General features: G+C 33.0%; 1 protein-coding gene across 1 annotated transcript in view; it reads right to left on the bottom strand.

Moving 5' to 3' along the window:
- Window positions 1-17,519, bottom strand: part of HABP2 (hyaluronan binding protein 2) — an 84,541-nt gene that overhangs the window by 11,515 nt on the left and 55,507 nt on the right. Inside the window, exons 3-4 of the mRNA XM_029284957.1 lie at window positions 2,311-2,454; window positions 1,986-2,096 (exon numbers count right to left, since the gene is read on the bottom strand). Of these exons, the coding sequence (XP_029140790.1) occupies window positions 1,986-2,096; window positions 2,311-2,454 (255 nt within the window). The remainder of the gene's footprint in view (window positions 1-1,985; window positions 2,097-2,310; window positions 2,455-17,519) is intronic.

The raw sequence follows: 17,519 nt of genomic DNA, 5'->3' as shown, positions 1-17,519 counted from the left end.
AGATTCTGTTACTATACCTAGTCTCAATAAAAGTAGTTTCAGATAAACTGAAATTGATTTCATGCTCTATCTATTTAGTGCAGACATGTCAAACTCCTGACGTCACGTGATGTTGCGTGACGTATCGGAACTTTTTCCCCATTGCTGGCAATGGGGTGGGCGCGATTTCCTCGTGATGCATCCGGCCCGCAAGCCGGCAGTTTGACACCCCTGATCTAGTGGGGCTGAGATTAGGTTGTTATACCTTCCACATGTAAATGTCCTTATCCTACTACAATTTATTCAATGGATTAATTTTGGAAAAAAAATCTGATTCTAAGCAGTCAAATGCTTTATACTTGTCAAATGTAAATAATGGAGGTAAATGTAAGTATTAAAATATGTTTAATAGTTTTGTGTTTAAAAACTGCTTAATTTAATAATGTACTCGCTGGGCATCCTTGGTTTGTACATGGTCTGACATCTTTAATAAATGTATTTATCTATTATTATATCTAAAATATATAAAGTTTAATGCCTTCATTTAGAACACAACTGATTTATATGACTGCACTGTTTTGGTACCATTCTGACTATAGTCTTTTCATGTTTTATGAATTGGTTCATAAATACATAGATACAATTAAATAAATACACAAATTCATAGGTACAATTAAATAATTTTATGAAATGCCATCCTTAATTTTCTAAAAATAAACTCACTTGATGAAACTATTACATCCTCATAATTATGTTAATATACTATATTTACTTCTTAAATCTATTTTGAGCCAATATATAGGCACTTCATTTATGGGATTAATTTCTATTTTATTTCACTAATTATCTGCAATATGTTCCATGATGTACCTATTTTTGTAACATTTAGCAAGTTCTTGAATGATCTCTGTAGTGCTTCATTATCATTTTGATTTGATTAATATTGGCTAATATTTAAGATTGCTATATTTTATAGTTATACTTCAGGTATTTGATTTAAAGCAATTCTTCATAAAATATTCAATTTTAAATATTTTCTCCTAAAGTTTACACTACTACAGCTATATGAGATTGCTATTAACTTTGTTTAACTTAAACTGAAGATATTTGGTCTAATAACTGAAGATATTCATATTTATACATTGTTCTATTGAAATATCAGAAGACTTCCATACATAAATCCTCAGCCACACCTAAAGATTGCTTGGTGCATTCATATTGCTCACCTTTTATGTAATTTATTCACTTTTTCCAAATGATTCTAAAATGTAATGAGAATTAAGTAAAATGGCCGCAATTGTTTTCTAACTACTTAGTACCGGTATATTGTTCTTGGATAATTGCAGTAAGCTCTTACATTTTCTTTCTTTTGCTTTAAACTTTGTTTATTGGTAAAATAACAGTCAGAACTGAAGCTACTATTTTATATTCTATTTTATTCTATTTCAGAACTAATTTTTTTTCTCAAGTATTCCTCCTATGTTCCATTGTTATTATACTCTATTTTCTATTCTTGTGAGTATATTTTACCTCTAGGAGATTGTTTTGGGATTTTTTTCCTTGTAATAAACTAATTTCTCTTATCATCCATGCTTGAATCTATCTCAGTTTTCAGAATTCTTGTTTGAAAGAAAATGCACATATGAATCCTTAGCATGCAAAATGAAACTATTCCATTCATGCTAGGATCATATATTTGCACTTGATTGAATTCTTCTTGTCCAGAATTTTTTTTTTTAAGACAGAAATATATTCAACAAAAATATGCATGCAATTTATTGTGTGTATTCAGGTTATAATGAATTCTTAATTCATTTAAAGTGACAAAGTAATACAGAACTTAAAATTATAGTTTTAAACTTGAAAGTCCTTGCAAATTTCCAGCTGACTTTTAAAATGGGATGTAAATAAGTCTATTTTATATTTTGTAAACTATATGATTTATAACAGTATCTACATTTTTCAGCTTTATGTAATAGTAGTGACAAGATCAAGATGTATCTTACCACGGTCACACTTTGATCCTGTGTATGGTTCAGGGCAGGTACAGATATAGCTGTTTCTGTTCCTTTTACAGATTCCATTATTCTGACATGGGTTTGTCTGGCAGGGATTTACTAGCACAGAGAAATAAATCTGAAGTTTAATTTTTTAATCTGCACCATTTTTATTGAAAGGTTTTTCAACCAGAACAGTGATGCAATGGCAGGTTTATAAAGCGGTTACAATTTTCTCAATTTTCCCCAGTTCTACATTTATCTAAAAACTGAATTCCTTTCTTTCACTTCCCATATGCTGTTTCTCCATCTTATAATAAGTATAATGAAGTACCATCATGAGTGAAGAATTCATATATCCAATCAGAGTCAAAGAAACTAAATCTGATTTCACTCCCTGCTGGCTCTATATAGTCGGTGCCGTATTCAACATCATAGTCATCAGCTGAATCTGCAGATATATCAGAACCAAAACAGACTATAACATGAATGAAAAGTAGCATTCAAAGTTGTTTAGTGTAGCAAATATATTGATCTGGCGAAATTAAACTAGACAACATTATAGAATAAGCATGGTGATCATCAACACATTCCTATTCCTTTGTGTAATGTGCTGCAAAAAACAAAACAGCATGGGGGCATAGTTTGAGTCCTTGGATATAAATATAATAAATAAATAACTTCAACCAGGAAATAACGATAATCTCTGAAGATTTTGTCTGGATCATTAATTGATCTTTAATTCATTTTACCTTCACAACAGTTTTTACAAAGAGTTGAAATCTGATGGAATGACTTAACATAGATTGCCCAGAATGTTTCATGCAGGGTAATATTTTGATTACAATCCTATTGTATATTTAGAAAAAACAATCACACAATACTGTAAAAGGCATGAGCCTAATATGCTGTTAAGGAAGTTGTATTTAACTGAATGTCATTGCAAATAGATGAAAAATCTGATATTATACAACAAGGTAAATAACAAAAACTTTAATGCACCAGTTTCCTGGGCACAAATATTCCTGGAATATTTTGTATTAATATATTGAACTGTATTTTCTTTGTTGATCAGTCTTATGTGCTCTTTGTAGTTCACATTATATTATGGACAAAATAGTAAACTGGATTGTCCAATAGAAAAAATATTCTTGATGAAGAATGTGCATGATTTTCATTTCGACTTGAGAATAGTTCTCGGTATTAAGTTCATGGGAATGTATACATCTTCTCCAACACACATCTATAGGCATTATATGCATTTGCCACTTGGCCTTTGGTACTATATCTCAGATATAAAAAAACTTGTACAGAAAAGATTCATAATCAGTGGTGTGATTCAGCCAGTTTGCACCACTTGGCAGAACCGGTAGCTAATTTTTTGTTGCCCAGGCCCAGAATGGACTTCCAGAAGCGGCATCCACATAGAGAACCAGTTGTTCACCTATTTGAATCCCACCACTGTTAATGATGACATTTCAACACATATAGAAAGTGTTTAAGATTTCTTTAAAAAAAATTAGATTAGTATATATTTTTGTAGGAATAATACATACTCTATTTTAGGAAGTAGTTGACATTCTAAACATAGTCAATGACAAATGTTCTGTTTATTGTAGCACTTCAGGCCTGTATCTCAACTTTTAATCCAAACTGGCATTGTTCAAAATCTTTTTATGAAACAGTTTATTTTTTCCCCTTGATATCTATGGACTGCTCCTATATAATACTGTGATGTGTCTGCAACATTTGTTATGGTCTTCGAGATAGGAGAAATGCCTTGTTAAAAGTAAATAGACTGCTTCAAAATCCCAATTCCATTCAGAGCGCTGCTGGAATCATTTCATTACAATCAAACTAGTACTGGATAAAGTACAGGTAATTATTCTGGTGTTAGTAGCCGTATAAGAGAAGGGACATATTCATGAACAAAGGAAACAAGTAGGAGATTCTCCTTAACTTTGATCATGGTGCCACATTTCCAGTGCACAGAAACAGATCTTTGTTCATAGCAATGGCTCTCAGGATACCCATTGACAAATAGCTTTCTGAATAGCAAAGTAAAGATGGGACACAGTTCTTTCCATAGACTTTTCACAAAAGTAGTTGATTAAGATGGGTCATCCGCTCTTTCCGGCAGGTGTCAGAGTAGTTTGTTGGAACCACTGGTGAGTTTCAAAGAGCAGGTATGGTAATGAGGGAGAGTGAAAATGCATACAGGGATACTTTTAAAAGCTCTCCCCTAGGGCTGGGCCGATGGCCTGGTGAACAATGGGTCGCCTTGAACTGCTTATCAACGGCATTATCTTAGTTTTCTCAACTCATTCATTGGATTGCTGCCTTTATCTTTGTTCTTCTTTTGCTTCTGATGAAAAACACTTTTTTGTACAATGAATGCTTTATATTCCATATTAAAATAGAAACTTCTTTTTTCTATGGACCAAAACTGGTTCCTTGACGGTAAAAAAAAAAAATTCACCTCATTTATCGTTATGTCAAGTCAAGACTTCTTTTATTCACTCATTATTTCTCAAGAGTCAAGCCTTTGCAATATGAAAGTGCTGCAGGACTGCACACCAGGCTGAGGGATAAGGAACTCATTCCAAGATAGGGCTATTGTCTCCACAGAGCAAATAAAGTTTAATGCAAGGTAATAAAAAAGGAAAGGAGTTCATATTTCAACCTGACAGTATGTGGGATTATTTTGCAAAAGTTAGAACTTCTCTGTTTATTTATTAAACTTTGTAGTAATAATGGTATCTTTGGCTTTTTATATACTTTTCCCATCTCTGTGTCAAATACTGTATAAAAGAAATAGTTTCCCCCCTTTTTCTAAATAATAGATGGAACCATCTTTATAATTTCTCAATACCCCATCATGCCCATAGATATCTTCTTATGATTATTGTTAGCTCAGTTTGTTCATTGTTCCTAATCAACTATTAGGAATCAAGTGCCATTATGTGAACCACCAAGATCTATTCAAAATATCTCTTTCAAAATAGCTTGCAAGTGTTATTTCTTTTGCTTCTGATGTTCATTTTTATATGACTATTTTTTTAGTCATTTGATTTAGACTTTTATTTTTTTTTTAAAAGCTTGCTTAGGACAATATATCTGCTATGTTTGGTCCAGTATTTATGTGGAAATAATAGAAGTCAAGTTGTTATACTGTCCTAGCCGATCTTCACCAACCACTTGGTATGTATATGATTATAAATTTGACCCTATACGTAATATCTATCTTGATTTTAAAGGATTGATCATATGCAGCATTATATACTTTTTTCAGGATTTGTCAGTATAAAAAAGTCTATATTTTTCATCTAGTATGAAAAATAAAACTAAGCTCTGTGTCAATTATTGAGGAAAATATTCTATATATTTCATGCATCTATTGTTGCAAAATCTTTGTATGGTACAACTAGTAATTTATTCATCATAACCAGTGGTGGGATTCAAATATGTGAACAACTGGTTCTCTATGTGGATGCCGCTTCCGGAAGCCCATTCTGGGCCTGGGCTACAAAAAATTAGCTACCGATTCTGCCGAATTGGTGCGAACCAGCTGAATCCAACCACTGATCATATCCATGCAATATTTTCTCCCAGAACATGTTTTGTGGCATGATGAAAATTACTTCCATGTCTATTAGAAGAGTAGCCAAACCACAGCTGACCATGCTTTCTCAGGTGCCATATGGAATAATTGCAAAAATATCTACTTGGCAGTTATAAAATTTATATCGGCTGTGAATCCAAGTGAAGATTAAGCATCAGTAGGGAGCCTGCTGGCCAAAAGACCAGAAAAATCCCAACATAGGATTTATATAATATGATTATATATACTTGCCAACTTTCCTTCTTTATTTGAGGAAAACTGTGACCTAAATATGAATCTTATGTAGGTTCAAAATGGATTTTGCCTGGTATCTTACATTTCTAGGAACAAATAACTTGAACTTCTCCAGTTATCTTTTAAAAGGCCATTTTCTAACAGAGGCAGACAAAATATTCAGTACTAATAGCTTTTGATCACAGTTTATATTTTTTGCACATCTTGTGCTGCTGTGATGGAAACTTGCTTTAAGTTCAAAACTCAAAAAAAAATCCTTCCTTTTGAAAAATAGTGAATGGTAATATATTCACATCTAACAGAGGCAAGCATTCTGACTATATGTTAATAGTCTTAGATGACAAACTATATCCTAATAATCCTAATCCTAATCTTTAGGATTTGCTAATGCTAATAGATTTCAATGATCTAACAACATTTACCTTTACCCCTCTAGGTTGGGCAATATACGGGTAGTTCTCAACTTACAGCCATTTGTTTAGTGATTGTACAAAGTTACAATGGCACAGAAACAGGTGACTTACAACCTGTTTTTGCACTTAGGAGCATTGAAGCATCCCCATGGTCACATAGTCAAAATTTGGGTGCTTGGCACGTTGCATATATTTACGATGGTTGAAGCATTCTGGGGACATATGATCATCATTTGCAACCTTCCCTGCTGGCTTCCAACATGGAATATCAATAAGGGAAGACATATTCACTTAACAGTTGCATTGATTTGCTTAACCATCATGGCAAAAAAGGTGATAAACGTGCTTTGTTTAGCAATGGAAATTTTGGTCTCAGTTGTGTTGTAAGTTGAGGACTATCTTTACTACTAAGGTTGGGTGTAATAATCAGGTATTAATAAGTCTATGAATCTGCCTGAATAGGCCCACTTCCATCCTAGGAGAAACCAAGAAGGATCACTTATATTATATAGGAATTCCATGATTTAGTTTTTTCCTGAATCCTAATTTTTTAATCATTAGAGAACAGTTACAGCAGTTACAAGGGCTACATAATCATTTACTGTATTCAAAGTTTATATCTGGCTAATAAATTAACTTACATTTCAGAGACATCATTATTTAATATATTTGATTACACATTATGATTCAAGTATTAAAGCTCTTGCTTAATCATATAAACTTTTGGTCCTGTTTATGGAATACTTCTGATGCAGAAAAGTATTTCTGCTGGCAGAATAAAGAAAAAGATACCTTCTACCCTTACCAATCTCCTTGCAAGAAGCCATAGAACAATGTGGCAAAGGGTGGCATGGAAAAACTGGATTACAAATTGACAGTTCTTGGAACTTTCAGTAAATTAAATAAAAAACTGAACAGACTTCTCAAACATTTAAAAATGTTAAATGTTAATGATACATCAACACATAACAATCCAGTTACAATATTCTTTGTATTATTTGAATCCATAAAAATAAAAAGTATGGTAACGCTTTTGTAAAGAACATACATGAAACAATAACTAACATTATTCAAAAACTAATAAAAACTTCCATATAAAAATATTTTACAACTTTTATATTACAGCCTTTTCTATCCATGGAAGTGCTCAGAAAAGATTATTTTCCCATGCACATATTTATACTTATGACTTCATAATACAGACTACCCATTTCTACATTAATCATTTTGCATAGCAAAGCTTTTCATATTTGTATATAAATATATAAAATATTGCTTTTGGTCAGGATTTCTATATTATAATCATTGTATAATAGGAAGCAAACAAAATCTCATAATTAATCCTGTTTTTTTTCACTGCTGATGATAAATTAACAACTAGAATTAGAATAGAGCTGGAAGGGACCTTGAAGGTCTTCTAGTCCAGTCCCCTGCTCAAGCAAGAGAACCTATACCATTTCAGACAAGTGACTGTTTAGTCTCTTCTTAAGTGATGGCACACCCATGATTTCTGAAGGAAAGCTATTCCACTGGTTAATTGCCCTTACTGTTAGGAAGTTTCTCCTTAATTACAGGTTGCTTCTCTCTCTACTTCAATATAGCAAGATCAACAACCTACCAATACATTCTATGGTAGGTATTGGGCATGATTTCTACCAAAAAGTGTATCTGAATGGAGGTTTAATTTTCCATATAATGTCACACAAGTCATTCTACTGGAATCAAAGACATGCTTATCTACTTAAAGGCAAGTGTGATTTAAGGTTCTTGCCCAATAAAATTAGAGCTCTATTCTACAAGCCAACTGCTCATAGTCATGAGATAATCATGTTGTGTCAAAATTTAGTGCAGCCATATATTGAATGCACACAATACACTTTCACTGTAATTTTTCTCAAAGCAAAAGAGTCTCTGAAAGGATCACATTGTCCATAAAGAACACATTAAAAAGCATACTGTTTACCAGGTTGTTGGCGGAACCATGATGATATAATCTCAGAATGCTGAAACGAGAGAGAGAGAGACAGAGAGATGAGACTTTGTAATGCTATATAAGACAAATCAGATATAAATGCTATCTGACAACCAAGAGCCGTGGTGGCGCAGTGGTTAGAATGCAGTATTGCTCGCTAATTCCGCATTTCCACTGTCAGGAGTTCGATTCTGACCAGCTCAAGATTGGTAAAATGAGGACCCAGATTGTTGGGGGCAATATGCTGACTCTGTAAACTGCTTAGAGAGGGCTGTAAAGCACTGTGAAGCGGTATATAAGTCTAAGTGCTACTGCTATTGCTATTAATAAAGCAGTTCCTTTTTTTTTTAAAAAAAAAAAATCAGTTTCAGTACTCTCAATCCCCTTTAAAATAAATCCACTGTATAGCTAAAAATAATATATATTTCAAGTAGCAACTATAATGTCATATTTAGTTAAGTCTTTTATAAACACTTTTTCCTATTAACTGCAAACTGCATTTTCCTATTAACTGCAAACTGCATTTTAATTAGGCATGTCGATGTACACTTTCAACACAGGATTAAGGTTAAATAACATTATGTTTATTAGGTTAACTCTATCTAGTTGTTTAAATTTGGCTATTAAGTTGTGAGTTATTATGCCATGACTTTCATATTTGTGTTGCACTTTAGTAATGTCATATTATTATTATTATTATTATTATTATTATTATTATTATTATTATTATTATAAAATAGCATTATGTTGTACAATCATTTTGAATTATGGGGATAAACAAAGGGTTGTCTCAGAAGTAACTCTATAATACATTGGCACCTTTCCTGTCTTTTATTCTGGACAGATCCACACTTCTGCTTCCTTCATCTTCTGAAGAGGTTACTCAGTGTCTCCTGAGTGCAGGAATGGAGAGATATAATCTGCTACCCATTCCTAACACACTGTAAATAGGCTACTCACTTTCTCTCAGCCCACTTCACCTCACAGGGTTATTATGGGGAACACAGGAGGAGAATTAGCTGTGTCCACCCTTTTGAGTTGCTAGTGAAGTAATAAGGCAGAATAAAAATCAATTGTATATGCATATGCATATGTATAAATAAATAACTGCTGGTTGGCAGGCACCTCCTTAAAAAATAGGAAGGAATAAACTATTTTCTTCTTCTTTTCTTTCAGAATATATGCCAGTGGAATATTGCCATTGGTGAAGTTAAGCTCTGTTACTTTTGAATTTTTCCTGAATCTCAATGATCTCCACTGATTTGTTTTCTGGTACCATCTGCAACGTTTAATCTGCCAGGAACACATAGGGATCGAAATTATTATTAGGTTAACATATTTCAGGGGAATCTAGTTCTGCTGTATACTCAATACACTCAGAGAATATTGTCAGCAATTGTCAACTCTATTGTAGAGCTGTGCAAAGAACATGTTGATGCATGCAAAGTGTTTCCTTGGTGATCCCTATGAAAATGCTTCTGTCTTTAGGAGATAGCCTTCAGATGAGCTTGCCAAGCTTTCCGGAGGATGCAGCTGCTTTAAAGCTTAAAGGACAGATGCTTTGCTTGTGCCAGCACACTTTGTAAAAGATTCTTATCTAATGCTTTGCACAGTCATATTGAAAAGGTACAAAAGCGATATAAGCATGAAAGTAAAACCTGCCTCCTTTTATTCTGTTCTCCATTCTTTAGGCTGCTATATTCTATGTTGCCAGAAGATGGAGGGCTTGACCTATTAAGGGAGTACCACACTATGCACTGATATTACTTTTCCAAGTGGTTTTGATGGTCAAGAATGAATAGAAGGATTAAAAAGCCAACTTTGCTATTTGTGTATGAGAAGCAGAGGCAATTTTTGTCTTAGGAAATCTTTTCAGAATCCTCTCTTAACAAAATACTTTTAAAATCAATGCGAAACCTGTTATAGCAAATGTAAATTAGTCATTTTTGTGGATAAAACCAGAATATAATTTTGTTTCATAACAGCTATAAATGGACTAGCAGTGCCTCATGGAAGTGTCAAGCTTAGAAGGAATGATGGAGAGTAAGAGGTTTGTTAGTGGCTGGACTCATAGAAGAGAAAAATTGCAACTTCCACTGCTAATTCGAATGGGCTATGTTTTTGTGTCAAATAGATACGTTTTCCTAAAATTATCATAAATACTTGCTGAAGAGAATTTGGTTTACAACTTATTTCAAAAGAGAAGAGAATTTCAGAAATTTCTTATAGATGAACCATGATTTGCTGGAACTGATTTAGTGATAATGTGGTCAGGAGTGCAGGTGAGGATTCCATATCTTGTGTACATTCATATCTGCAGCTATTTAGACTTTCTTTGGCTTCCCAGATTTCAATTATCCTTGCTTATAGTAATTTTATTCGAGTTTACAACTACAGAGATAAAAAAGATGAAAACTAAAGCAAATATAAAAAAGTAAAAGTCCAAATAAAAGAAAAGAAATAAAAGTCTAAAAAAGGGGCAACACTTTATATATTTTAAAAAAGAAAAAAAGGTATCTATAGAAATAACCTCCCTCTCCATCATGAACAATACATATAATTTCAGTAGTTTATCCTCTTTTCTACTACTACTACAATAAAAATCCTTCATCCCATCTCATTCCTTATTTATAAACAGATTCTTAAAACTTCAACATTTAAATATAGTCAACAAAAGTCCATTAAGAGTTAACAGAAATAATAACCTATATATTTTAATCTTAAATAAACTATCTTTATTTTCCTTTCCTTTTTTTTAAGCATAGTTACTTTCTCTAAAAATAAAACAAAGAATCTCTTCTTTTCTTATTTCCTATCTGTAAACAAATTTTACAGCCTTATCATTTGGTCATGTACAGCAAAAACACATAAAGATTTACCCAGAACAAAAAATATATATTTAACCCTCATTAAATAATTCCACTTTATATTCCTTTGTTTTATTTTTAGACATCTTTAGATTTAGAAATCTTGATTTCTATTCCTTTTTAATAGAGTGTAGGGCTTGATTTCTTTCCATTGTCTCTATGTTGCTTCTCAGAAGCCCTTTAAAACTTTAAAATGTTTCTTTTGTAAATGTAAAATGAAAAAAAATGTCCAAGTCACTTTCCAGTTTGTTATTTGCATATCTCTTTTAATTGTTAAGATATTATCTGGTTTCATCTTTATATCCAGTATAGTATCTTTATCTATAGCATTCTTTTAGTCTGTGATTTTTAAATCCACATTCCAGTCAGGCTCAGAAGCAGTCTTGTTAATAACAGATGATCTTAAAAATAACCTCTGAGTGAATTGGTTCCAAATATTCTTAAATTTGATCTGTTAGAATAATTTCTTCTATTCTGTATTAATTTCTCTCTTTTCCTTTAATTATAACCTTTTAATTCTTTCTGCTTTCCTCTAGGATTCAGTTTTCAAAATTCCATCTTGTCACTTATTTTTTCTGATCAACAACATTTTTCCACAGAAAAAATTATTATACTTGATTTCAAAATGTTTATTTTTTCCCCAAACAGCTATATTTTCCTACAGGAAAAAATCTTGGAATTATTTTCAAAATCTGATTTCAAATTCTGGTCCTTAGTTTGTAACTTTCCAAAGTCAATGTTTTAATCACCCTTTTGCTGTTATTAAAGAAAATGTTTTTCAGATCTCTAAACTTGTATAAAACTTCTTTCATTAAGGATTGAAAAAGATTTGCCCAATAAAATGAAACTTTCCAGTATGCAGGTTCTTACTGTCCAACAAGCAGTGAACAAGCAATTTCTAAAGTCTATTAAGAAATGAAATATGTGAATCCAGTGTCCTTTTGAAGGCTCAGAAGCATGGCTTAGGTAAAGGTGATAATCCCATTGGCTCTCAGAGGTCTAAACCCCTGTTTTATGGTTTCTTCATGGGAAGCTATTTTCTGTGCTGTGTGTGGGCAATTCTGAGTCCACTCCTTAACTGGAGAGGAAACTCAAGAAGCCGGTCCATTTGCCAACTTTTCATTCCATCATGCTCGTCAACTCTGTTCACTATGGAGCTATCTTCAGGTCACCACAGCTTCCCTGAAAATTTTCCCATACCTCAATTATCCAAGGAATTTTTTTTTAAGGAAACTAGTTGTATGTGCTCTTTTCAAGGATAAGTCCTATTCTCGAAAATTGTTGGAGAATGTTTGCTACCTCTGAAAAAAAAGGAAACAAGTAATATTCAGGCTACAAATTCCTGGAAAATTTCAAAAGTATACTGAGTTTTTGGTCTAACAGGAGAGCTATGCAAAGTATTTGAAAGCACAAAATTACAAAGTATGTTAACAGCGGTGTGCTCTCATGTTCTTGCTTTGTTTCTGGTGCTCTATATTTATATTTATGTATGTGTATGCATGTGCCCATATGTGGACAGGCCACATTTCTTCTGGGAGTGCCAATGTATCTAAGCACTGAGCAATTGTGTGCATACATAGATAATGAGGGACAGTCTTCAAAGCAGTTGCATCAACTTTCTAAGGGATGTGTCTGTTTTAATGCTTTGAGGAGATTCACTTGCACTAATATGCTTTAGCAACTAGTAGAATGCTAGTTTGCTCCCAAACATTCTTGATTATTCATGATATGCCCCAGACAATAGACTGAAGGTATTGCTAAGAGTGATAACAAATACAACACACAACTACAACAATTACCATTATTTCTTACAGGACAGCCACGGAAAACTGTTGTGCCAAAATCAGCAAAGATTCTTACAGCATCTTAGAGACTTTGTTACTGAATGAGTTAAGATGTTGGTTTAGGTTGTGACTTTCAACTGAAAATCTGTAGCACATCAGTCAAACTTGTAGTTTAGAAACAGGCCACAATTTTAGGTGAAATTGCTTTGTTTTGCAGCATTGATTCTCTGGAATACTTACAATGAAAACTCTGCAGTGCAGAAATTGGCCCATTCATGTTTGCTTGTTCCTACCCAATTTTTACTGAAGTGCAATTATATGTAATTATATATAATTATGTTAGTTTGGCTGTTTTGAAATTATATCTACTTTCGTTCTATACTACAGAAATAAAATATGATTTGTGGTGTCTACCTTTACCCTACCAAAACAGGAAGACAAACGAATAACTTTCTTCTTATTGCAAAACCTATTAGCAAAACAGTGGCAAAAATCTAAAATATTGGAAGACAGAAAATAACTTGAAGTGGCAATTTTATACCTAATACTTTGCTGAGAAATAACCCATATTTGTTCATTTGTATCTATTATATATGCAAATAAACACATTAATAACTTTATGTACATAAATTTGGGCTGTCAGAAAATACTTAGAAATGAGACAATTAGAGGAGACTACATTAAATAATTTATCTGTTGATCTTTTGGTTTCACACCACTGATATAGCGCTAGTGAATTAAAATAGCAACTCTACACATAAATAATTGCATCACAGATCTATATATTTTTAAATAGATTCATTCTCCCTAATAGAGGCATATTAGATTTCCCAAGCTTAGAACTGCTGGATTCAAACCTGAGCAGCATAAGTATCCCTTAAGCCTCAAGATGAAGCCGAAGAGAAGGCAGGTGCAGTTTCTTCAATCAGTATTCTCCTCAGCCTTTTTTTTCTCTCCTTGCTGTAGTTGATCAGACATCCTGGTATATCCCCTAGCTAGCAAGAAGATTTATAAGGGAACCAGAGTGGAAATAGCAGGAGAAAAAAATGTGACTTCTCTTCAATTGTTGGATTAAGAAAACTAAGGATATATAGACATCTTTTTTGGGGGGGGGAATCCAGAGTGAAAGTCCAGTACAGGTGAAAACCACTTGGTTATGGAAATTCTAATCTAAATGCAGCCAGGAGCCACATAACATGTCTCTAGTTTCTCAACAATCACTCCTAACCCTACTGATAAAAGGACAAGAAGTGATTAATCTCCAGTTTGTTTTGGCTTGGAGTTAAATGATGCTTTCTCATTTTTCTTCACAATTTGCTACCTACTTAGACACATATTTTTTGCTTGATGCTTTTCGAAAGAAGTTTACTTTGCCTGGTTTCATAGTGACACCAATTCTGGTTATGCTCTCTGTTTGTAATTTTTAATTTCAATCCCCTGGAGTTTCAAGCATTCTCTTTCTTGTGACGTGCTACAGGTTTGAGGTTTAGTGATATTTCCCCCCTCAAATACGAAGAAGAGAATTAAATTTTTTAAAGCCTATAGAAGTTTGAACCAAAGTGAAATGAGTTCATTATTCCTATGAGTAGTTTCACTACTAGATCTGAAATTCTATCTCATGCTACATTTTGAAATTCTCCATTTATCTCATGTGATAGTGAGAACACACACACTTGGTTTCTTCTTCAGAATAGATCTGATTTCGAGACAGGAGCAACAAAGCCTCTTCAGTCAGTTTCACAAGGCAGACCTTCCTATGAGTCTGACATAAGATTTTTGCATTATCAAACATTTTGCTATCTGTGCTGAGAGCGCAGGCTACATAGCTCAAGTTAAAGCTTATGGAAACCCATTAAGAAGACACTTAGCTGTAAGAGAATTCTCACGCTTCAGGGCATATGCTGAATGCCTTCAGGGGTCAGAAAGGAATTTCCCCTCCATAAGAGATCAGTTCAACATTTGGTAATGCATCTAGCTAAGACATTTTGCAATCCTGTAGCTTCAGGCACACCCTTGCCTGTCCTGTAAAAGAGAGCATATGGGGTTCCCTTGATCAATGAATAATGCTGAATTGGCAACTTGCTTCTTCTTGCTGGAGGCTGAAGTTTAGCAGTGCAACACCACAAAAGATGTACACAACAGATGCTTGAAAGCTCATGCAAGTTTTTTTTTAAAAAAATAATAATTTTAACTTTAATATATTATTTAATGTATGTCTATATCCAATCATTATGTAGTTCCATTCAAAGATATGTCTCTGATCCAGGTCCTATTTTTTATTAAAATTGGGTGAAGCCTAGGATACATCTACATGGTCCTCCTAATCTATCTCAATGATGTCTCATTTTTAGTTGTTTAAAGTCACATTTTCATGATGTACTAGAGGAAGCTTCTGGATTTACACTAAATACTAGATGGCCAATGTATGCCTTGTCCCAACACAAAAAGTACATGTTTTATTCTACTCTCTATCATTTCTAGCCATAGGTTCATTCTCTCTTATTTTTGCATCTGTTCATATTTTTTAAAGACAAGCCCAGAAAAATATGTTTGTCACAGATTACTACAATCTGACAATATATTTTGTGTAGTTTTGTATGTGTGAAAAACAGACCATTTGCAGTACACAGCGCGTGCATATATTATACATTATACATACATATATTGTACATACATGTTCAATTTTTCCAATACATTTCTTTTCATTATGAAGCTCCATAATATACAGTATTTCCCTCAATGAATACATTTTGCATAGCCTTTGAAGAACTGCATTACAAAATGAGGAATTCATTTGCAGTGTTGTGGACCTCCAGATAGTGGTACAAAGAAAAGAGTGTGGGTATGATTTCCATATAAGTATGTTGTGGGCATCATGGACTCTGTATAATTATATTGTATTATATTATTTATGGCTACTGTATATTTCTGTCCCCTTGGGAGTTCATGGCAGTACATATGCACATAAAACGAGTGTCTTCCCTTATTTTAGTTTTACAAAAGAAACCCAGGCCCTTGTGAGGTGGAAATTTTCAGTTGTCTCCCATGGGAACTAATTGCTACTTGAATTGGCAGAATGTATAAGCCATGGCTCAAGGGAGGGAGTGACAATGCTTGGGTATTGCCTTGCTCTTTTTATTACAGACTTCTGTTTGGAACTTACAGCTTCCGTTCCAGGTAGGGCCAAAAATTATAGCTTCATTTCCTTCAATCTAATCATTAACCGAACAGAACAAAGATGGTTGCAAAATCTGGAATAAGAGACTGCTATATTTGATGAAAGAAAAAGGAGGATGGTGTCCTGTAATTAGTTAATAGTTAAATGATAATTAATATAAGGAACATATACTAAAATATATGTGCATGCACTACATTTTTTTACTTCCTTTTGTATCATTGATAAATTATTTTAAAAGGTATTTAAGAATATCGACTAATGGACTTGTGCCTGCAGTTGTAATCTATTTCAACCATTATACAAAACATTAATATTATATTTACCCTCCTGAACATGGGTAGTATAGCGTACTCATGTTCAGGATGGTGGGTATAACAACATTAAAGCTGTCAACACACACAGAGTACAAATGCACAGTTTTATTAAAATCAGAATATTTAAATTGGCAATTCATTTTGCAGTGAAACATTAGAGGCAAATAATATAATCAGCTCACAGAACAGCTGATATTCTTGCTTCTAGGATTTATTTTCAGAAATTTTGATCAGTTCAATTATAACAAAAAGAAATATGTTTTATTAAAAATGTTCCTGCTTTTGCATTTCATCGGTGCTAAAGAAAATAATTTTTCTATGTATTCTATTTATATTTATTGAGGTAAATTTTTGTTTTTACAATTTTGACATGAATGATATACTCTGTTAGAATTATGTTAAGTGCACAATGGAAATTTTCAAAAATCTCATCCTGTTACTTAAGCACAAGCCAAATTTTGCTTGTAGGAAATGGATTAATAAAAGAAATATTTACATCTATTTTCGAAAGAAGAAAATATGAAAAGGAAGGAAGATAAAAAGGCCAATGTTGAATATTTGTTTATGCCATGTCTTTCCCCCCCAAAAGTTGCTTTTCATTCCCCAAAAGTTGCTTTGCATTTCCAAAAAAACATTAATAAATCTGAATCCTTACAGTTCTAGGCTACATATATTTCCTGATTACTGATAGTATACTTAGCATTGCCAATAGAGTAGTAGAACATAATGTTTTCTGATATAGGCATGACATTAATTCATCTATCACTTTTAAATAAGGCTTTAAAATAAATATACTTACTGAAACAGGAGTATTTCCAAGAAAGACAATCAGAGGGAGAAGTGGCAAATAGATGAACCAATTAACCATTCTTATTTTAAACAGATTTTCTTTCTCTTTGTGAATTTGTTTTTTCTTGCTTCTCTTTTTTTTCTTGTTTCTCAACCTAAATTGCTAAATAACAGGTTTTGCAAATTATTAACCACACTTTCAATTTTGATCACACTGGACTAGCAAGTAAAACTGGCATGGAAAGTTTTCCTCTAAGAAGTCTTTTCTGAGGGCTATGCTAAGGGAAAGAGTTCCAATATTTATCTAATTTATTTGTGATGTCAGTTTTAATAAACTGGCTTCTAAAATGTGAGATATATTTGGATCAAA

Source organism: Protobothrops mucrosquamatus, unplaced genomic scaffold (assembly GCF_001527695.2).
Source record: "Protobothrops mucrosquamatus isolate PMUCROS unplaced genomic scaffold, P.Mucros_1.0 scaffold1145, whole genome shotgun sequence".
Taxonomy (NCBI): domain Eukaryota; kingdom Metazoa; phylum Chordata; class Lepidosauria; order Squamata; family Viperidae; genus Protobothrops; species Protobothrops mucrosquamatus.
This window is presented reverse-complemented; position numbering and strand designations above follow the sequence as displayed.